General features: G+C 36.8%; 1 protein-coding gene across 3 annotated transcripts in view; it reads left to right on the top strand.

Annotated features, from left to right (window-relative positions):
- Positions 1-23,338, top strand: part of NTN4 (netrin 4) — a 122,918-nt gene that overhangs the window by 92,990 nt on the left and 6,590 nt on the right. Inside the window, exons 6-9 of one of the 3 annotated variants that reach the window (XM_039236566.1) lie at positions 9,864-10,077; positions 10,419-10,531; positions 18,800-18,868; positions 22,286-22,456. In XM_039236566.1, the coding sequence (XP_039092497.1) occupies positions 9,864-10,077; positions 10,419-10,531; positions 18,800-18,868; positions 22,286-22,456 (567 nt within the window). Of the gene's footprint in view, positions 1-9,863; positions 10,078-10,415; positions 10,532-18,799; positions 18,869-22,285; positions 22,457-23,338 lie in introns of all 3 variants that reach the window. The other 2 variants (XM_039236565.1, XM_039236567.1) reach the window with 2 other exon arrangements.

Genomic DNA, 23,338 nt, shown 5'->3' with positions numbered 1-23,338 from the left:
TTGGGAAGAGAAGTGGGAGAGATCATGAGATTCTCTAAAATGTTTCCATGACAGGAAGTGTAATTCACTGAAAAAATAAACAATACACCATTCTGCGTTTGATAAGGACAAGCAATAAATAATCAAATAATTATGAAATATCAAAATCTCAGAAAGCCTAGACAAACTTAGATAGGGTAGAAAGAAGAGAAGTAGCATTTGTTGAATGGCTACTATGAGCCAGACACTGTGCTGGGCAATTTACCTAAGTTATCTCATTTAGCAATCATTTAGGTGGTGTCTTTTATATTTTGCAAATGAGGACACTGAGGCTTAAATTAATTATATAATTTTTCCAACCTCACACAGCTGGTCAGAGGCAGGGCTGGAATCTGAACCCAGGTTTGTCTGACTTTAAAGACTTTGATCCAAATACATACAGAGATCTAAAGAACCTGATTCCACACTGTGGCCTGGTGGATGAAAACAAAATGAGTTTTAAAATGCAGAAATGATTGGACATATGTATTAGAACCAAATATAGTTTTTAAAGGCCCTAACCTCTTTAAAAAATGTATGGTATTGGGTTGTGACAGATCAATAGCCATGTAAAGTTTGAATCTCAGGAGCTGCATTTGTCTTACAGAATCTTTGTACAGGAAAGATGGAGCTAACTGAAGAGTGTTCCTCATGGGCCAACACAATAATCAAGAAAACAGATATACTAATGAATAAATATGAAAGAGGCTAAATAGTCTCAACTCAACTAGGAAACTGCTCCAGAAGAATACAACTTTCTTCAAAAACTCAAAGGGTGTAAGGGGACATAGGGAGCGGCAAACATAATTTACTGCCCTGGAACAAAGAGTTGTAATTAGATATAATTGGATGAAAGTGAGGAAAAAAGATTGATTCATGTGAAAAAAATTTCACTGCCAGTGCAAGGCATTTATGGGTGGGGAATGTCCCCTACAGAGTTAGAAAAAAGAACTTTTATCACAAATAATAAATAATAAAATTCGACTGAGTGAAGCATTAATGGTAGGGAACCATCTTACACTAAGAAAATTCAGAATAATCTGTTCTATTTAACCATTTCAATTTTCTCTGGATTTGGGGTGTGTGTGTGTGTGTGTGTTTTGTTTCTAGTATCTCAGGATTGCAATGTTGTGGTGCTAAAATACTAAAAATCTATAAAAGAAATAATATGGCTCTTTCAGGAGATTCATCAAAACACATTTTATGGCTGTGACTCTTTCCAAGGCATATTCATTCAACAAAGATTGAATCACTAAAATGGGTCAGTGTGGTCCTAGGTTTTGGGGATACAGAAATGAAAAGATGTGGCTTCTACCTTCTGGGCCTTCACAGTGTACTATATAGACAGCAGGGAGGTGAAAAATCATAAAGAGATTAAACTGGAGGCCAGAAGACCATCAATCATTAACAAATATTCATTAAGTGACTATAATTCATCCATATTTTTTAAAACTCAAACAGGTTTACTTACCAGTAAATCTTACCAGGTGGCAGTCCTATTCTATTGACTGAATATTCAATAAAACAGAGTCCCTAATTCCATGGAAACAGACTATAAATAAATTTATCCAAGTAACTATGTAATTTAAAATTATAATAAGTGTTATGAAGAAAAGGGTACCATGATAGATTATAGCAGGGATGAATCACATCAGTTCGAAGCAGAAGACAGATGGGGTCAGTAAGGATTCTTTATCTAAAAGAAAAAGGAGTTAGGGATGACTCCAGTTCTTGGCTAGGCGCTTGGTTAGATGGTGGCTGAGTAGAATGGAAATACAGGAGGCTTTCTTCAACAAAAAGATAATGATGTTTAATGTAACCAAATTCCTCAAAGTGAAATATAGTGTCTAAAATTATACTTAAATGTCTTCCCATAACAGAATATGTCTCTACACCCAAAAGTGCTTTCCTCAGTCTTAACTGAAGTAGCAACCCAGGAATATAAAATTAGCTATTTAGCTGTCTAAGATCTTTTAGATATACCCAGAAATAAATAGCAACTGGCTCAGTTACAACTAGTAAACAGGAAAAGAATGATACAGAAATCAAACTGAGGGTCTGAGCAGTGGTCACATAGTAAAGCATTAAAAATAAAGGGTATGTCTTTTGTATTTATTTGCATTACTCATTTAAAGTATATAGAAAACACAGGAAATATACTTAAATACCTTATGTTCCTTTTTTAAAGCATTAGAGGCACAAATGACTAGATTTATGCATAAATGGATTTTCTTCAGTGTGGGATGTACAATAACTCAGGAGACATTGCATTTCAGTAAGTGAAAGGCCAGTCTTAATTTAGATTATTTTCTTATTAGATTTAGTCTAGCATATAGTTTTTTTGAAATTAATATTCATCTTGAATATTGCTGAGCTAGCTATCTTTGAACACAATACCTATCATATTTAAAGGATGAATTAAAAAAATGATCCCTGGGAGACTAAAGGGGTAAACCGTATTGCCTTTGACAATTACCTTTGTTTATAACTTTTTCTTTATTTTTCTATCCACTAGCAAAAATAATTGATAGTAGAAGGAAAGGAGAAAACAGTACCCCATAAAGGTAGAAGACTTCATTTTATCTAAACTTAACTGCATACTTGATACAGTAATAACAGATCATACTGCCTCTTTTCTGTTTAGAGCTACATCTCAGTCATTGCCTTGGTCATAGCTCCAATTCCCTCTAAGAACCCCAGCAGGCAGCTGGGCAGCTTTTGAAATGATTTTGATATTTAAAATTCCCCATCAGAAATTATGTAGGGGCTTGGCCTTTTCAGGGGAAGATGGTGTTGGGAGGCTGGGAGACTCTGCTGAAGGAGTGGCTACTGGGCAGTGGTGAAAGCCCTTGACAAGCTGCTGCTTTCCCAGCTGAGGCCTTGAACTTTGAGTTCTGTTTTTAGAAAAGCTAAATCAGGAGCAAATACTTTCAGGGTGTTTTGCTCCCAGCATAGCTTTTCCTAACAGAATAGCAAAAGCTACAGCCATCAGGTAATAGTAAGGAGTCCTGGCGATTTTTAAAAGGGATAAGACGCTGAACTCAACTGGTTGTTTTCTGCAGTAAGCTTGGCATCATGGACCAGTCTCTGAATGAAAGATGTGCAAATGACTTCTAGAGTTCTGGTGAAGGTGTGAATAAAGAGAAAAGGCAGCCAAAGTTTTAGCAACTTTATCAGAACAAAGGAAGCCATAACTCTCCCATTTAATCCCTGGCCATTTTGTACTCATGTCTACATACTTGTTATGTTCATGTAGATTGACAGCTGTGACTCTTGTCTTAAATTACATGGTGCAATATCTCCCTAGATCATACTCTTTTTCAGTATACTCTCATCCACAAAAGGAGAGTAAGAGCAGATGAATTTATTTTATTCAAAGAAAAGAACATGCGATAGGAGGCTAACCTAATTCTGTAAGACAAAGTAGTCAAAAAAGTTGTTTGCCACCAAATTCCTCCCAGATGCAAAGTGAAGAATTTCAGGCTATTTTGGAAACCAATCAAATTGTTAAAATTTCTTTTTAAAAACCATCCATATCTGCAACAAGGTAGTTACTACTGTTTCCTCTGTGTTCTCATGCACCCGGGGCTACCTCCAATATAACATTTACTGTCTGTAATTATTTATTTGCATATCTCTCTTGATTAACTGAAGTGCTAGTTATGACTCTGTATTCCTCTTTATATCTTCAGCCTCTAGCAAAGTTCATGTTAACACTAAAGTTCAAATACTCTGGTAAAGGTGTGAATGAATGAATGAATGAATGGTGGACTTTCAAAAACTAATATGTTGATGATGCCTGACTGGCTTAGTTGGTAGAGTATGTGACTCTTGATTTCAGGGTCATAAGTTTGAGTCCCATGTTGGGCATAGAGATTACTTAATAAAAAATTATTTTAATCAATATGTTTCAGCCAGATAATAACAGTCATTCTCTGAGCATGTGATGTACTAACTGCCTGATAAATTGCTAAATATATACAATATCTCATTTAGTCTTCATATAAGAACCCTATGGCATATGTATTATTAATCTTACTCCATCAATAAGAAAATGGAAACTTGAGGTTAATATCACAAAATCCTGTAAAGAATCAGCCTCATAACCAGAATTTGAACTCATCTAGCCTGACTTTTAAGTTTGTGCCCTTTCAAAATCTGTTATATTGCCTTTGTTTTATTTTCTGTCTTCCTAAAAGATCTTACAGGCAATTTCCAAACAAGCTGTATTGTGATTGAAACAGTTATTAATTTCAGAGCCATACACATAAACACAGTTATTTAAAAATGTGTTCATCCATTATTTCATGAACAGTATGTTTCCTGGTAGAAGTTACTCCAGAACAGCCTCATGTCCTAACTCTTTTCTGCAAATGCTCATAGAGGGACAGTGTTTCACATAATAGATGCATTGGTGCAAACATATATCTGGAAATAAAATTTGGATAATATTTAGCAATTGTATATTCATTATGTGAAGAGAACCTGTCATGAAATCTTTTCTAAAAGTACCCATTTCCCTCACCAGTTTAGAATATTTTGTATTATTATTTCAGGTTTTCTTATAATAGGACACATTAGCACAGAATGTATTATTTAAAAGTAGTCATTTGCATTATTAAAGAAATCTTGTGACCTTATTTAGGAATTTAAAATGACATTTTTAATAACCTTATTCTTATGTCAATTTGGTTGAGAGAGCAGCAATGGGCAAACGGTTTGGGGAAGAGGTTTGGGAGGGGTGATAATTATTCCAATAATGAATAATTTAAAACTGAGACAGGCCATCTGGCTGCCACTTACAGCACCATTTTGGCTTTTTTTTTTTTTAATGTTTATTTGTTTTTGAGAGAAAGAGAATACAAGAGGGGGAGAAGCAGAGAGACAGAGGGAGACAGAGGAACTGAGGCAGGCTCTATGCTGTCAGCACAGAACACAACGCAGGGCTTGAACTCACAAACTGAGATATGACCTGAGCCAAATCCAAGAGTTGGAGGCTGGAACAAATGAACCACCCATGTGCCCCACCATTTGGGCTTTTGAGAACAACTCATCATAGCTGTATACACCAAAAATTATAATGAAAGAAAAGAAAGTTAAGAATGACAGTAGATGATAATAGTTCAATCTTTACTATTCTATTGTCTTCCAACAAGAAGACAAAGCCGATGTCAAGGATTTATGTATACCAACTGGATTGTAACTTTGACATTCATCGTAACAAATGTGCAAAAGGTTAAGTGCTTGAGTTGTACTTTAGAATCAACAGTCAATGAGAAATATATGTTAAAGAATCAGAACCTGAACCAGAATCTAGGTAGAACCTTTTGTTCCCCCAAGAAAGATGAAAATATATTTGCATTTTGGAAGAAAATAAGAAATGTAGATTATGTGTGTCAAATATTGACTGTTTCACAAACTTCAGGAGAGAGGTATGCAAGGCAAGCCTTGGTGTGCAGTTTGAAAAATATGCTGTGAAAGGTGTCAGTGCCGCCTGCCTGGAGCTAGTTCTGCATAGTTTCCAAATGGTATTTTTATCTTCTAATTATGTAAAAAGTCACATTGACAGAAATCCATAGCACATGTGATAGAATCACATTCTTCTCTGACCATTCCTGAAATATGTGTAGGTTTGAAAGTAATGGTAGTATATAGAGGTCAAATCCTAGAAAGGCTTGAATTTTGTATTAGAGTAAAAGATAATGGTGGCAGTGGGAAACCATATATTACAATAGGTGGAAGTCCAAAATGTCTTTCTTCTGGCTCCCTTATTTGCTTTCAAGAACCAAGCTGACTTATTGGTGCCTGGGTGGTTCAGTCAGTTAAGCATTCGACTTTCGGCTCAGGTCATGATCTCACAGTTTGTAGGTTTGAGCCCCATAGAGTTCTGTGCTGACAGCTCTGAGGCTGAAGCCTGCTTCTGATTCTATGGTCTCCCTCTCTCTGCCGCTCTGCCTCTCGTGTTCTGTCTCTCTCTCAAAAATAAACATTAAAAAAATTATTTTAAAGAATCAAGCTCACTTAGAACTGAATATTGCAGTAACTATTGGTTTAGTCATCTCAAAATGATGTAATGTTTATATTGGATTATGTGATTTCATTTAGTGTCATCACATAGCACTTTGATACACTTTGTGGTACATATTATATAACCTTCAAGTTCTTTCCTTTAGTTAATTAATTAATTAAAAACAAATAACAAATCAACAATGCCTTGCTAACATGAGACAAATATTAGTCATTCACTTTCGTAAGCTAGAAATGGTAAAATGATCCTCAATTTCCATCTGTCCCTCAACAGTGCCTTCTTCCTCCTCATTCAAATGACCTCCAAATCCTATCGTTTCAATCTAAAAATAAAAGCTTTTCACATCCAGGGGGTGATGTGCATGGAGGAGGGCACTTGTGGGGATGAGCACTGGGTGTTATGTGGAAACCAACTTGACAAAAAACTATTAAAAAAAAAAAAAAGCTTTTCACATCCAACCTTTCCTCCTGTTCCTATGTCTACTCTCTTAGTCCAGTTCTTTGTTCTCTGTCTTTCTTATTTCACACAATGCCACCAAAATATCTTCAAAATTAAATTATAACCGTGTCATAATTCTGCTCTTTGAAAGTGGTACTTCCAGAGATCCTGGGTGGCTCAGTCGGTTGAGCGTCCAACTTCAGCTCAGGTCATGATCTCATGGTTCCTGAGCTAGAGCCCCGCGTCACGCTCTGTGCTGACGGCTCAGAGCGTGAAGCCTGCTTCGGATTCTGTGTCTCCCTGTCTCTCTGTCCCTCTCCCCTTGACACACACTCTCTCTCTCAAAAATAAATAAACATTAAGAACAAAATTTTTAAAAAAAGAAGAAAGAGTTACTTCCTATGTCTTTTTATGCCCATAGAACAAAAATCAACTTCTTCAGTTATGCCCTTCTACAACCTGGCTCCAACCCTAACTTTGTGGCTTTTTCTTCTGCTTCATCGATTTCAACTACTTTTCACTCAGTGGACATTCTAAAATTCTTATGCTCCCCAAGGAGGCCATGCCTTTTCACATATGATTCCCACTGCCTGGAATGTCCTTCAGGTCAATTCCACAAATGGTGATGTGGACATCTGCCATATACCAGACACTGTTCTGGGGACTGGAAAACAAGAATAAGAAGATAGGCTTCTGTCAATGAGTCCAAAGTCTGGTAGTAAGGGCAACAGGTATAATAACAACAAATAATAATGTACTATGATACACACAAAATGGAAGTATATGCTAAAAGCAGAGGCAGCATAGAGGAGAGAGTGGTAAACTCTCTGGAAGGAGCAGGCCAAGGAAACATGTCAGGATCCAGATGGGCAGGTGGGAAAGGCAATGCGGGCACGACAAAGGTCACCAGGACAGGAAAGGGCTTCACATTTTCAGGAAGCAGTAATAGCTTCCACATGTAATGTGGAAACATAAAATGCAATGGGGATGAACTACACATTTAAAAATGGTTAAGATGCTACATTTTGTGGTATCTGTTTTTGACCACAATTCAATTTTGTTTCCATTATTTAAAATAAATGCAGTGGGGTGAGTATTTAAAGACTGGGATAAACAACTGCCTGCCTTTCCCTCCTTCTCAGCTTGTAAACTCCTACTCATCTTTTAGGATCAGCTCACGTATCTAAATGACCCCTCCTTTGTGGTTCCTATGTGATTCCCTCAGCCTGTCTTCCTTTTCCTATGTTCCCTGTAGCACTCATAGGCTTCTGTTAGAGTACCTAGTCACAGTGTATGGAAAGTTTTTGTTTACTCCTCTGTTTCCCCAACAAGAGTCTAAGTTCCTTGAAGGCTGGCACCATTACTTATACAAGCATAGATCCTACACCTCTACAAGAATTATTTCTTGAATTAAACTGTTAGTTAATCCACAATTAATTAACCATGTGTCAGCCACTACATGAACATAGCCATACAGTACATGCATGGTCTCCTTTTATCCATATAACCGTATGAGGGTAGACATTGTTCTTGTTTCCATTTTAAAGACAAGAAACCTGGGATAATGAGAAGCTAGGTAACTTGCCAGAGGTCACACAGTCAGTAGTTGAGATCTGAAGCCAGAATGAAGCTAAATGTGATTTTAATGACAAAGAAAAGAATCAATAAAAGGATGTTTCCAAGGGGATAAAGAAGGGGGTGGAATCTACAATATTAGTTGAGAAGACTTATCAGAAATGTTATCCTAGTGGTGTCAGATTGTGCTATCTACCTTGCTGAAGTCATTTTATTTAAAATAATTTCATCCTTGGGGGTTAAGTGTCCAACTTCAGCTCAGATCCTGAGCCTTGCGTCAAGCTCTGCGTCAAAGCCAACTTCAACTCTATCCCCCTCTGTCTCTCTCCAGTCACTCTCTCTCTCTCTCCCTCTCTCTCAAAAATAAATAAACATTAATAGTGTAAAATAAAATAATTTCATCCTCACGAAATCTCCATGAGACCCAGATATCCCTTTGAAGTTCAGGACAGCTGGGCTCCAGTGAGAGCTCTCTTCTGGGTTGTAGACTGCCAACTTCTCATCGTAGCTGCACATTCTTCACAGAGAAGAGAGCACTGAGCTTTTCATCCCCTTGCAAGGACATCAACCTGGTCACCCCTGAGACTGCATCCAAATGTCCCAAAGACTACCTCCAGACACCACCACGCTGGAGATTAAACTTCAACATATGAATCTGGAGGGTACACAGTCAGTCCACAGCACCATGAGAATTAAATCCAGCTTTCTTCCTATCCCAGACCTGAACCCTCTTCAGCTGTATCACTACAAATTCATGACTACTGACCTCTAGTGTGGCCTTTCTGTGCCCGGCAATTATACTTCACTATGTCTCTCATTCTACTCTTCATCTCTCTAACCTGGTGACTTTGCTTCCTATTCCATCCAGAAAAGTCAGGAAAAAAGCAATCAGAAGAGCAATTCCACCAGCTCCCACTACTGCATTTATCCACTTTCCTACATCTGTGCCCATATACCCCACTCTGCACCCTGTCACTATGAACTGATCATGTTCCTACCCAAGGCCAGCATCTCCTTTTCTGCAGCACATCCTGTCCATCTTCTTCACTAAGTATAATACTATGCTCAAGTATCCCTCCAACAATGCTCCCAGCTTTCTTATGGTCATCAATTTTTTCCTTCTATTGGATCATTCCCATCCAACATCAAATATTCACAATCTATCTCATGGTAACATAAACAAAACAAAAACTCAAATCTTCACTTGCATTCCTATCCCCTCCAGTTTTAGCTACCACCGCATTTCTGAGCTGTTACCATGCTCAAATTCCTCTACTCTCATCTCCTTAGCCTACTTCAGATGGGCTCACCACTCATCATTGTGGTCAAACTGTCTCTATTGAGGACACCAATGGTCTTCATATTGTCAAATGCAAAAATATGTCCCGATTCCCCATCTTCTTGGGCCTCTCAGCATTTAATGCAGCTGATGTTACCTACCTGATGTGGAAATCTTGTTTAGCTTCCAGAACACCACACTCTCGTGATTTTTTTTTTCTTTCTCGCTAACTGCTCCTTCTTTGTCACCTTTGCTGGTTATTTTCAACACCCCAAGCAAAAGCCATTTACATTTAATGCCCTCTAATTTAAAATAAATAACGTAGTTCATTTTTCAGCAAATCTGCCTTCCTGATTATACCTTCTTATCTGTAATTTAATTAGCTTTCATTCTCACCAACTGGCTAAAGGAGGAGTCTTAGACGTATGCTGGGTAGTAAAGCGAAACTATTTCAGGATTGCCAGGCCTGATCTTCACAGATAACCTAGTTCACTCATCAGTCCTTGTGCGTCCTCTCTGTTGTAGAATGTTCCTGTCATCCAGTTGGATCAGCCATCCTTCCTTTCAGCTCAATGACCTTCTGTGATCCCAGCAATGGTGACTGCCCTTGCAAGCCTGGGGTGGCAGGGCCACATTGTGACAGGTGCATGGTGGGGTACTGGGGCTTCGGAGACTATGGCTGCAGGCCCTGTGACTGTGCAGGGAGCTGTGACCCGCTCACAGGAGATTGCATCAGCAGGTGAGTGTGCATGGCTCTTGCTCTGTCTTTGTGTCCTTTGGATTCTTTTGAAGATCTGGTAGTGATTTAGAACATCTTGCATGCTATTAGTGCAGGAAAGGTGCATTTGCACAGTTCTTTGAATAATCTTTGTCAAATCTGTTCTTGCAAGATTCTTGACATGGTCTGATTCATTTTGCAAAATAAATGATTAATCTTAACAATAGGCCCTTAATACACTATTTCTGAAAACTAAAGGGATGGGAAAGTACCTGATTAGGTTTATGTCTCCAAAAATTTATTCATTTCATTCAAGTTCTAAAAAAAATCCTTAACTTCATTATTTTCTATTTTATTAGCAGTGCAGACATGGACTGGTATCATGAAATTCCTGACCTCCATTCCATGCACAATAAAAGTGAACCAGCCTGGGAGTGGGAGGGTGAGCAAGGATTTTCTGCACTTCGACACTCAGGTGAGATGATAGATATAACCAGATACCATATATCCAGGTCTAGTCTTTTTTAAAATTTTATTTTAAAATGCTTTATTTATTTATGAGAGAGAGAGAGAGAGAGACAGCGTGAGCAGGGGAAGGTCAGAGAGAGAGGGAGATACAGAATATGAAGCAGGCTCCAGGCTCTGAGCTAGCTGTCAGCGCAGAGCCCAATGTGGGGCTCGAACCCACAAACCATGAGATCATGACCTGAGTCAAAGTCGAACGCTTAACCGATTGAGCCACCAAGGAGTCCCATTTCCAGTTCTAGTCTTAAGTAACAGCGACTTGTGACAAACAAGAAAACAACTCGTGGATCCTATGAGGGGAACACTTTAGCTCTGAGGTTAATAAAGTAGTGACCTCCTTAAGTATAAAACTATTCAATATAGCTAAGGAGTATTTAACAAGTTTCTGTTTATTTTCTGATTATTAGAAGAACACATTAATTAGTATAGAAAATCTGGAAAATTCAAAACATTACAGTAAAACAAAATATCCAAATCTCATTACCCAGGCTGCTAGTGTTTTGGTGTGTCTTTCCCTGTCTAAAACATACTCTTGTACAGAGGTGAAAGCGAACTGACTATGTCAGGTTTGTAAATGTGGAGATCCATTTAAAGGAAGAATGTTCTTACAGACCCAAGTGTAACTTAATATGCACAAAGCCAGGTGTGAACTCCTTATGTTTATATATTTTATACAACTAGAAAACAAAAATAATTTTATAAACTAATTATAAGCCAAATAATAAAACTAACAAAATTCAAATTAACACCATTAATTCAATATGAAAAATGATTTTTACTGAAGCCAAAACACTCTTCACTACACAAATATGGTTCTTTAAGTCTGCCAGGTTTGTACTACTATTTCCTCTCAGCTTTCCTATGATGTTTATCTGTTCCTTTGTTTGATGAACCTGCTGTGAAATTGGTGTGAATATGTGACTTCTGTGTTCATTCTGCCTCTATTCTTTTCTTGTAAGAAGTTGAGTGGTGCTGTTCAGCACCAGCCACTCCATAACACAAACACAAATGTGAGCATGAGCTCTTGTGTCATCATTTAGTTGTAAAGAGCTCCCCAAATGTTACAAATGAAACTTCTAATAAATTTTTAAACTTTTTTATTGGGATATAATTGATATAAAACATATTAGTTTAGGTGTACAATATAATGATTCAATATTTGTGTGTATTGTGAAATAGTCACCAAAAGAATTATTTTTATTAAACATTACAAATGCTGAAAATGGATTATGAACACCCATAGACCACCTATCAAACTTTAAGTTTTGCCATATTGTTTTATATTTTCATTTAAATTTTAAAGTGTTATAGATACATTTGAAGACCTGTACCAGTCTCCAACTTCATTAGCCTCCCTTACTCCACAGAGTAATCGCCACCCTGAATTTTGGTATTTATCATTCTCTTTCATATTTTTACTATTTTACTACATATATACATAGAGTGTTTTAAAACTGCATGTACTTAACTTACCTACGCCTTGAAAGCTTTTTTTTGACCTAAATATATATTTTTTTAGATTTATGCCTTCTACTATTTGAATATACCATTTTTTATTTTCTCATCATTTGCCATTTAGTAGATTGCCAATTTCTAATTTTCCACTGTTATATTTAATGCTACCACAAATGTCCTCTTAAATGTAACTTTGTGCATTTGAGAAGGAGTTTCACTAGAACAGGGGCTGGCCAACTGGCCCTCAGACCCAATCAGGCTGCCATCTGTTTTTCTACAGCCTACAAACTACCTGCTCTAACGTTTAGATGGTTATAGTTTAAATGGTTATATAAGTGGGGCACCTGGGTGGCTCAGTCGGTTAAGCGTCCAAATTGGCTCAGGTCATGATCTCATGGCTCATGGGTTCTAGCCCAGCACTGGGCTCTGTGCTGACAACCTAGAGCCTGCTTCGGATTCTGTGTCTCCCTCTCTCTCTGCTCCTCCCCGACTTGTGCTCGCTCGCTCTCTCTCTCTCCTGCATGTGCACACTCTCTCAAAAACAAATAAACTTTAAAAAATAAAATAGTTATATAAGTACCTACATGATAATCTTTAATTTTGTCTCTTAGACCAACATATTTATTATCTGTCCCTTTATAGAAAATGTTTGCTGATCCTTTTTCTACAGTACAACTTAGCCACTGTTGGGTCACAAGTATGCTTTTTATCAAATTTACCACATATTGCCAAATGGCTCTCCAAAGCAGGTGTACAGATTTGCATTCCACCAGCAAAGTATGATATCCCATTGCTCCACATCCTTACTGATACTTTGTAGTTATTTAACAAATTTTTATGTAACACCAAGGGGCCAAGAACTCTCCTACCTCACTAACTCAGGCACAATTCAACTCCTTTAATATTTTCCGGTTTCAAAAGTTAACATTATCAAACCTCCCAACTTCTGCCAATCTGATGAGTGTGAAATGAGACCCTGCCATTTTAAGTTGTATTTTCTGGATTACTAACAGTTTTAGTAGCTTTTCATGGTTTATTGGCCATTCAGGTCTCTTTTTCTGTGTATTTCCAATTTGTAATTTTCTCACTACTTAGTAGTTCTTTATAAATTTATTCATCTATCCAACAAATATATTTTTTAAATGTTTTATTTATTTCTAGGAGAGAAAGAGAGAGAGAGAGACAGTGCGAGCAGGGAGAGTCAGAGAGAGAAGGAGTCACAGACTCTGAAACAGGCTCCAGGCTCTGAGCTGGCAGTCAGCACAGAGCCCGACGTGGGGCTCGAACCCACCAACCGCGAGATCATGACCTAAGCAAAAGTCGGACGCTTAACCGACTAAGCCACCCACGCGCCCCTATCCAACAAATATTTATTGAATACCCATACTATGCATCAGTACTGTAAATATAGTAATAGAACAAAACAGACAAAAATCCCAGACTCCAAGGAGACTACATTCTCGTGGAGGAAGACAATTAAAAAATAAATCAATCAATGTTTGTGTCACGTTGTCTAATATAATAGAGAAATAAAGCAGGGAGGGAGATAATAAGTGGTTAGGAGGGGCATACTTTTATTTATTTTTTTTTTTTTTTTTTTTTTTTAGTTTCTTTTTTTTTTTTTTTTTACAAATAGTTTATTGTCAGGTTGGTTTCCATATAACACCCAGTGCTCATCCCCAGAAGGGGAGGGGCATACTTTTAAATAAGGGTGATCAAGGAAAGTCTTGTGAAAGGTAATGTTTGGGGGAAAACATCTGAAAAAGGTAAGAGAGTGAGCTATACAGATAAAAGAAGGACAGTTTAGGCAGAAGACACTGCAAGTGCAAATGCCCTGTGGTGAGCAAAGAGACCAGGGTTATTGGGGCAGCATAAGAAACCACAATTTTAATACATTTTCATAGAGAATGTATGGACTCTTGAAGAATCAAGAACTCAAATTTGAGAAACACTGGTATTTGTCCTTTTTTCACTTAACAGGATCTTACAATTCTTTTCCTAATGGTTTCGTTTTATGTCACAACAGGAAAGAAGGTGGGAAAGATAAAGAAATACAAAGTTGTTGTATTTATCTTTTTAGCATTTTAAATAGAAAAAATCTTTCCCATTAATTTTTTGCCTCAATGCTAAATAGTCTGAATTCTATAATCTTAACTTTAACAAGTTTTGAAAGTTTTCTTCTATTTTTCTAACACAATGATTTTCATGATTATCCAACTTTGTCTGCTAAGCCAAATCTGTAAAAATCAACTTTTTAGCACCATGGGACATTCATTAAGCCAATCATGTTACTAGGGAGCTGGCAACACACCAATTAAACACATAACTTGCTGGCATCAGAATGACTCCAGACTCACATGCACAACAGCTGTTCAGTCTGTGATATCCCCCAGAGAGTCTCTGAAATTCATCTGGAGGGGCTCCAGATTGAGGAAGACATTGTTCAGTTTCCTGCTACACAGCAAAGTTCCCACTGGGCATAGAATAGCACTCCTGGGCACCTTTTACCAACAAAGAAGTGATAATCAGTTTCCTAAGCACCACAGTTCATCCTCAAATGTATCTACCTGCCTACCTATTTACCTACCTAAGTTTCCATAACTAGAAGTGTAATGCACTGTAACTACAAGATACCCTTAATTTCTACCACTTCTTGTGAGATAGAGAACATTAGATATAAAATTTTACTTCCTGTACAACAAATCTGGCTTTAACTGGTACCCCAGAACTGTAAATGGTGTTCTCATAACCCAGTATTAACTAACTAGGTTTTTCTCCCCTTAGAATGCCTTTAAGAAAACACATCTGGGTTAAATCTTGATCAACAAAGATTCATTCAAAAACAAATTTGAATGTCTGATTTCTTAATAAAAAGGAAGTATTGGAAAGCAGCCACAGAAAGATCTTCAAATAACAGAACTTTGTATGTTCTTGTTGGCTGAAGGACTAAAAAGAACATAAGGAATAATACATGCCCTTTGGAGTTCAGTTGGGTTTTTTAGAACTCTCCAGCTTTGGTGGAATTATCAAAGGCCATGGGCTATCTAGGTTACTACAATTTCTGAAGGAGTAACCCTCTCTGCTATGTTTAGATTGTATGCAATATTATTTAACAACTCACAACAGCTAATTTTATTTTATTTTTTTATTTTTTCTTGCTCATTTTTATTTTTTATTTATTTTATTTATTTATTTTTTTTACAAATAGTTTATTGTCAAATTAGTTTCCACATAACACTCAGTGCTCATCCCCACAAGTGCCCTCCTCCATGCCCATCCCTCCTCCCCCCCACATCCATCAGTCCTCAGTTTTTGTCAGCATTCAAGAGTCTCTCATGGTTTGCCTCTCTCCCTTTCCCCCACCATTTCCGCCCTTCTTCTCCCCCTTGTTCCTCCGTCAGGTTCCTCCTAATCCTCCTATACGTGCAAACATACGATATTTGTCCTTCTCTGCCTGACTTATTTCGCTCAGCATAACACCCTCAAGGTCCATCCACGTTGCTACATATGGCCAGATTTCATTGTTTCTCATTGCCATGTATTATTCCATGTTATAGATAAACCACATCTTCTTGATCCATTCATCTGTTGATGGACACTTAGGCTCTTTCCATGTTTTAGCTATTGTTGAGAGTGCACAACAGCTAATTTTAAGCACCTAGGATTTCTAATTCCCACTATTTAATTCCACTGTGGTTTTTAACTTGCAAAATCTCATTCTCTGGTTTCTAGCAGCTTTAGTTAGAGTCGTCATATCACTATTTGCCACATTTCCATGTCTACCCAACCTCGTTTCACCAGAATCATACTCCCATTTCCACCGCCATATTCTGTCAGCAACTCTAAGTCATTATACTCTCCTCACACTAGACCTCTATTGTTTCTGCTGACCCAGATCCATTTCCCCTTTATTCCTGATATTTCTGTGGCAGCTTAACCCAAACTTTCTCTAGGGAACCAGCCTTCCCCCATTTAGTACAGTCTTGGTGAGGCCAATCAGATGTTCTCTCCCTGGAATTTAAATCGTGAGCTAAAAGTGACAAAGTCTGAAAGTGATCACAGTTCATGATTCCAATGGCACAGCCATAAAAGAGACTGCATAACATCCTCTATCCAGTTCTCTCAGGTAACTCTCCTGATTCTTGTCTTTTCTGAGTTCTGGTTCTTCAGCGTTTTCTCCTTTCTATGAGCTACTCCATAATCTTTCAACAATTAAGGTAAACCAATGATTGTTACCAAAAGACCTTAAGTTACACACTCCTAAAGTGCTCTCCTCCTAATGTCCCTATTTCTGTTAGTAATACTTTAGTCTTTTGTCACTTTAGCTGAAAACTCCAACTTCATCCTTAGACTTCCTCTTCCTTTGTCGTCATCCAATCCATTAACAAGATTTGTAGACTCTAACTCTGCAGCCTCGCTTAATATTTCTTCCTTTCTAGACCCACAGCCATTTCTTTAGTTCAGACCTACATTTCATCTGACTTACGGAGACAGTACAGTGGAAAGAGCCAGGACTTCAGATTCTCCCAGGCCCGGGCTTAAAATCTGGCTTTTTTACTTGTTAGCTTTGTGGCCTTGGACAAGCTAATTAACTTCTCTGAGCCCTTATTTTTTCATTTGTTAATAAAGCCTATCCTATAAGGTTATTATAAAGATTAAATAAGGGGTGCCTGGGTGGCTCAGTTGGTTAAGCGTCCGACTTCGGCTCAGGTCATGATCTCACAGTTTGGGATTCGAGCCCCCCGTCGGGCTCTGTGCTGACAGCCAGCTCAGAGCCTGGAGCCTGTCTTCAGATTCTGTGTCTCCCTCTCTCTCTGACCTTCCCTTGCTCATGCTGTCTCTATCTCTATCTCAAAAATAAATAAAACATTAAAAAAAGATTAAATAAGATCATATAAAGTTCCTTATATAGTTTATGGCTTATAGTTGGCACTCAATTCATGTTGTTACTATCAATTTCATCATCTTCTAATTGGTCTCTCCACCTCTATTTTCCTCTCTTTTCCAGTACTTTTGATGTGCTAATGCCATGTTAATTTTAATTTAATTTAATTAACTTAATAACAGGTTAATTTTCATTATCTTTCATATATATGCATTTTTAAAATTTATGTAACTTCTTTAATCTGATAAGCTTTGAAAATTCTCCTTTATCAGTGGGCAAAATGGGTGAAGGAGAGCAGGAGATACAATCTTCCAGTTACGGAATGAATAAGTCAAGGGAATAAAAGCCACTGCATAGGGAATATAGTCAATGATACTGTAATAGCATTGCATGGTGACAGATGGTAGCTACCCTTGTGATGAACACAGCATAACACATAGGCTTGTTGAATTGCTATACTGTACACCTGAAACTAATGTAACCTGCTGTGTGACCTGTACTCAAAATTTTTACAAATTTCCCCTTTATCTAGCAAATTAAATTCAGGCCCTAACTGAATATCAGTCAAGGTCCTCCCTGATGCCTTCTATGATTCACAACTCAGTCTGTACCAAGGAAAAACAGAACCACTCATTCTTCCATGAATACACTCTGCCTTACTCTCTTACATTTCTTTACTCACTCTTTTATCTCTATATTCTTGTCAAATTTCTATGTGTTAGAATCTTAGATGAGTAAACAAATGTAAAACACTTAAAATAATGCCTCGCTGCTCCCCATAGTAATGGTACATACTACACAGTAGCTGCTTCCCAGTAAATGTTACCTACATTTACGCCACTCAATGCCTTTAAAATGCAATGCATGAAGGCAGAAGAGGAGAAATGATAAAATTATATCAAATTGTTAAATAAGTAAGAACAGAAATCCTATTCCTTCTAGGAATTTAAAGATAAATAAGACATGACTATTTTCCTCAAGGATTACAGTTTAGAAAGGAAACAGATAAATAAGAATGCTATACATAGACTATGTACAAAAGCATTTTGAAAGTCTTCCACAGGGCCAGGCAAATAGCTCACACACAATATTGTAACACATAATTTAAACCGTTGGGAGAATATTCTATGTATTCTTCAGGGTCCATTTCAAATCCTTCTTCAGCCATGTAGCCTTTTTCCATCTTCCCAAACATGTGACTCTCCCACCCAAGCATATCGTATGTCTTAGAAGACATCACTGTTTATACACTTGCTTTATTCACATTACTGAATCGTAAGCCTTCAGGCAAGAATTGTATATTACTCATCTTTATATACTCTGAAGTATATAGCACCATGCCCTGCACATAATAGGTGCTCAATAAATACTTTTAAATTGGATGGTATTACCCTCAAAGGACTGCTTATTTGACTTTTTTTTTACTCTATTTGACGTTTGCTGTAGTGAACATTAATTGTAAAAAGAAATTGTCTTTTCTATAGCTTATCCATTTAGTTGTTCCTTTACACTAGCATGGAATTTTAATATTGGACTATATCATAACATCAATTACAAGCATTAAAATCTATCATTGTGTCTAGCTTTCTATATTTCTCTTAAGTCAATACTGTACTGGATGATAACTAATTCAATTCAGAAAGTGACTCTGCTTTGTTTGAATAACTTTTTATGATTTCTTAGTATTTATGGATTATATGAATCACTCAAGCCTTAAAGAGTTATGCTACGTGATACCTGAAACTAAGATAACTTTGTTAATTATACCTCAATTTTTTAAATAAAAATGAGTTATGCTACCTGGATTTACTTGCTGTGTTTCTTTTTCTCTTCTTTGTTTCTAAATAACTGACACAATTTTTCACTTACTTTTTGTAGGTAAATGTGAATGTAAAGAACAGGTGTTAGGAAACCCCAAGGCATTCTGTGGAATGAAGTATTCATACGGTGAGTTTAAAGTCCTGAATGCTTCTAAGAATCTATTCAAACTAAATCCAAAGAGTTTTTAGGAAATGGGAGGTCTAGTCTATGACATTCTCAATATATCAAAGCATTAGTCTTATATAATAATACCTAGTAGAGACAGTGTTGAAGGTCCAAACGAGGGCAGGAGGCTGCTAGAGCAAAGACAAAGTCATCCTACTATGAGGAAGAGAGGCAAATAAAAAGAAGAAAACCATAACATATAATCCTTTCTTATGGATGCTTGTCTCAGTAACCTAAAAGGGAAATCTCTAACCACTAAAATTATTCCTATGCCAGTTTCATGTAGTATTACCAGTTTCGAGTAATGATCTGTACCACTTACCATGTAGTAATATGAAGCAAAAATCAATTTAAACACTATGTCACAGTAGTTCAGAGCTCAAGCTTTGGATTCAGACCTATGTGGGTTGGATTTCTGGTTTACTGGGTAACTTCACCTTTCTAGACTCCTTCATCTGTAAAATTGGATGCTGCCACCTTCCTCATAAAATCAGATTTTATGAACACTATATTTTTTTCTTTCTCACAGATTTTATGAACACACACTATATGCTCAGTAACTGGTAGGGAGAAGGAAGAGAATATATATTTAGGAAGCACTGAGACTAGCTGTCCATTCAAATGTCTTCCCTGCCCTGTCTGTGTATTCTAGATTTCTCTATTTTTCAAATACCAGGGAAATACAGACAAAGGAAAATGTCACTGCTTATGTAAAGACTGTTCCTATCTTCAAACTCTAAATGGCTTTATGCTTACTATTAAATATACTAGATGCCTTATCTTGCTGACATATTTTTGACTAGTATCTAAGGCTTTTTATTGTTCCATAATTCATACTGCCTGAAATACATATAACAATGAAGAGAAAATTTTGTCATGATCTCTGAAACAAAGTGTTTAGGTTCTTTTTTCCTCATATGTTCTTGATAATATTGTATTTAATCTCATAAAAGATTTTTTTGAAGTAAATGTTAAAAATCTCATAAATCTTGGGGTGCCTGGGTGGCTCAGTTGGTTGAGCATCCAACTTTGGCTCAGGTCATGATCTCACAGTTCGTGAGCTTGAGCCCCATGTTGGGCTCTGTGCTGACAGCTCAGAGCCTGGAGCCTGCTTCAGATTCTGTGTTTCCTTCTCTCTGCCTCTCCCCCACTCATGCTCTGTCTCTCTGTCTCTCCAAAATGAATATTAAAATTTTTTTAATTCATAAATCTTACCTAAAATTACATATATTTAGGTATATGCACTTGACAACTTGCACTAAACAATAGAAGAAGTTGCACCTCCTTGCACTTGACAACTTGGCTAAACAATAGAAGAAAACTTTTTAAATGTATAGTGCTCAATAAAGAAAAATTTGTTTCGAGAAAATGGTATTTACTATCAAAAGCCAAAAACAAGACAATTTAGTCCAAAGGTGATCATTTTAATGGAAACATCAACTAGTTTTCAATATTACATATATTTGGTAGCTCTCTGAATTTACAAACTGCACTGGCATCTTTTAATACAATTGTACTATCCTCCATCAGTCCTCAGTTTTTGTCAGCATTCAAGAGTCTCTCATGGTTTGCCTCTCTCCCTTTCCCCCACCATTTCCCCCCTTCTTCTCCCAATTGGTCCTCTGTTAAGTTCCTCCTAGTCCTCCTATACGTGCACACATATGATATTTGTCCTTCTCTGCCTGACTTATTTCGCTCAGCATAACACCCTCAAGGTCCATCCATGTAGCTACACATGGCCAGATTTCATTGTTTCTCATTGCCATGTAGTATTCCATGGTATAGATAAACCACATCTTCTTGATCCATTCATCTGTTGATGGACACTTAGGCTCTTTCCATGTTTTAGCTATTGTGGAGAGTGCTGCTATGAACATTGGGGTACATGTGCTCCTATGCCTCAGCATTTCTGTATCCTTTGGGTAAATTCCTAGCAGTGCTATTGCTGAGGAGGGTACTTGTGGGGATGAGCACTGGGTGTTATGTGGAAACTAATTTGACAATAAACTATTTGTAAAAAAAAAAAAAAAAAAATACAATTGTACTATTATCTGCTTAAGAAACTTTGAATCCTCTGCTTTGTTCTTTTTTTTAAGTTTATTTTTATTTATTTGGGAGGGGGGCAGAGAGAGGAGAGAGAGAGAGCTCCTTGCAAGCAAGCTCCATACTATTAGCACAGAGCCCAATGCAGGGCTCAAACTCATGAACCATGAGATCATGACCCCATGATCTTGACCCCATAAGATCTTGACCCGAAGTCAAGAGTCAGAGGCTCAACCAATTGAGCCACCCAGGCATCCTGAAATACCTTGTTCTGATTAAGTGCAATACACCTACCAACTTGGGAAAAAATGGTTTTCCATTCCCCATTCTCTCCATTAATGGAAAAAAGAAACTTGATTCATTTGTTTATTACTTTAGAAAATATTTATTAATTTATAATAATGAATAGATGAGGCCCCTGTTCTCTTTGAACATACAGTCTAGTGGAAAAATAACAGTGAACATTTACTGAGCATTAACTGTGCATGAGGAACTATGCTATGTACCTTTCATGTGTTTATCTTATTGGGATTCCAGCCCAAACTCTACCTCTCTGACTGGTCATGCAAATTTGGGAAGTTCACTTGATTTCTTATAACTTGCTTCCATAAAACAAGATTAGGTGAACTCTTAAGACCATTTAGAAGTCTAAAATTTGGTGATTCTATAAACGCTATATCTGACAGATATGAAATGACAGATATCATTTCATACATTGAAGAACTTAGCATAATAGAATCATGAGTTATAGAGAATACTGAAGTTCTACCTTCATGTAGAAGGCCAGCCACTCCAAGTCCAGATGGCTTGCATTTTACATCTGGGAAAGAAGGTTAAATACTCCATTTTTAATTATTTAATTATTTAATCTCTTTAGAATATGCAAAATATATTCTGGCAATAAAATTTTGTTTGTTCTTTGTTGTAACTTTATACACAGTGAGCCACAGAGTACGATATAATCAGAATCTAAATAAAAACCAGGATAACAATTCTACTTTCTATACATCTTTTTTCTGTTTGGATTTGATAGCTGAATGTGTTCAAGATTATGTTTACAGTAGGCATATGGCTGATAGTCTCTTAGCATAATGACGAGTAACAGTAGCACATGAAAATGTTGAAGAAGGAAGAGTATAGTTAATATAGATAAATAAGGTGAAGCCAATGTAAAAGTTCGTGAACCTAATGTGATTTTTAAAGCAAATTTCCACATTTGCATCATCATTAGTTAACTTTTCCACTATACTCTGAAATGCATATTTAAGTTTTTCAGAGTTCAAAAGGTAACACAAAATTCTTTGCATTTTGACTTTTGGGATTGTGTTGTTACAGTGCTAAAAATAAAGATTTTATCAGCTCATGACAAAGGATCTCATGCTGAGGTCAATGTGAACATAAAAAAAGTCTTAAAATCTACCAAATTGAAAATTTTACGGGGAAAACGAACATTATATCCAGAATCGTGGACTAACAGAGGCTGCACTTGTCCAATCCTCAATCCTGGTAAGCATTAGACTTTTCTAGCTTAGTAACTACTTTGTCTCTGCTGATTTGCTCCTTGTCTTAACATTCTCTAAACCACAACTGAAATAAACTCACCAAGAGTATGTCTCCTTTTCACTATCTGAATTCTGGAAAAAATCCAAATGGTATTCTTTGAACTGACATCAAAAAACTGTTTCTCTTCCAAATGTTCTAAAAAGTAAAATATTTAAAAATCCAGCAATATAATAATGTTTGTCCTAAAAGAGAAGTTTCAGCTTGGTTCCAGGTGCCAGTAGCATAGAAAACACTTTCATAATTTAGTTACCACTAATACTTCATCTGAAAGCTAGGTCCTATTACGGTGCCCTGGGTAGAATTTGCTCCCAAAGGAAATTCAAATGCAAAATTCCATCTGTACAAATAATACTGAATTCGTTTTTACAATTGCATGAGAAGCATCTGTTTCTCCTGGATAGAAAACAACTCTCAAGTTCTCATCATCTTGTTTTTCATTAAATGACCATTCTGGTTTCAAATTAGAAACAGCAGAAATGTAAAACAACAACAACACTGTAGAATCTTAGAAAAACTGGAAATTAAGGGAAATTTACACCTTAAAATGTTACTACAGTGGTAGAGGCAAGTGAGTAAGCATGGGAATCTTACCTTTACGCTCTACAAGTATACTTTCATACTGTGTCATAAGCTGCTTATTTCTCTGTCTCCTTCATTCAATTTGAGGATAGGATTTAGATTTTTGATCACAGCATCTCTAGTACCTACCATTAGTACCTAAAAATAACATACCCAGATATTAAGTTATTAAAAGAAATATATATTTTTTAAATCCTTTGTATTCTCCACTTTATGTAGTTACCATCTGTATTTAAGTGGCACTGC

This window comes from Hyaena hyaena, unplaced genomic scaffold, assembly GCF_003009895.1.
Source record: "Hyaena hyaena isolate Hyena2069 unplaced genomic scaffold, ASM300989v1 scaffold_113, whole genome shotgun sequence".
Classification (NCBI taxonomy): Eukaryota; Metazoa; Chordata; class Mammalia; order Carnivora; family Hyaenidae; genus Hyaena; species Hyaena hyaena.
The sequence above is the reverse complement of the archived record's forward strand: the minus strand, read 5'-3'. Positions and strand labels throughout refer to the sequence as shown.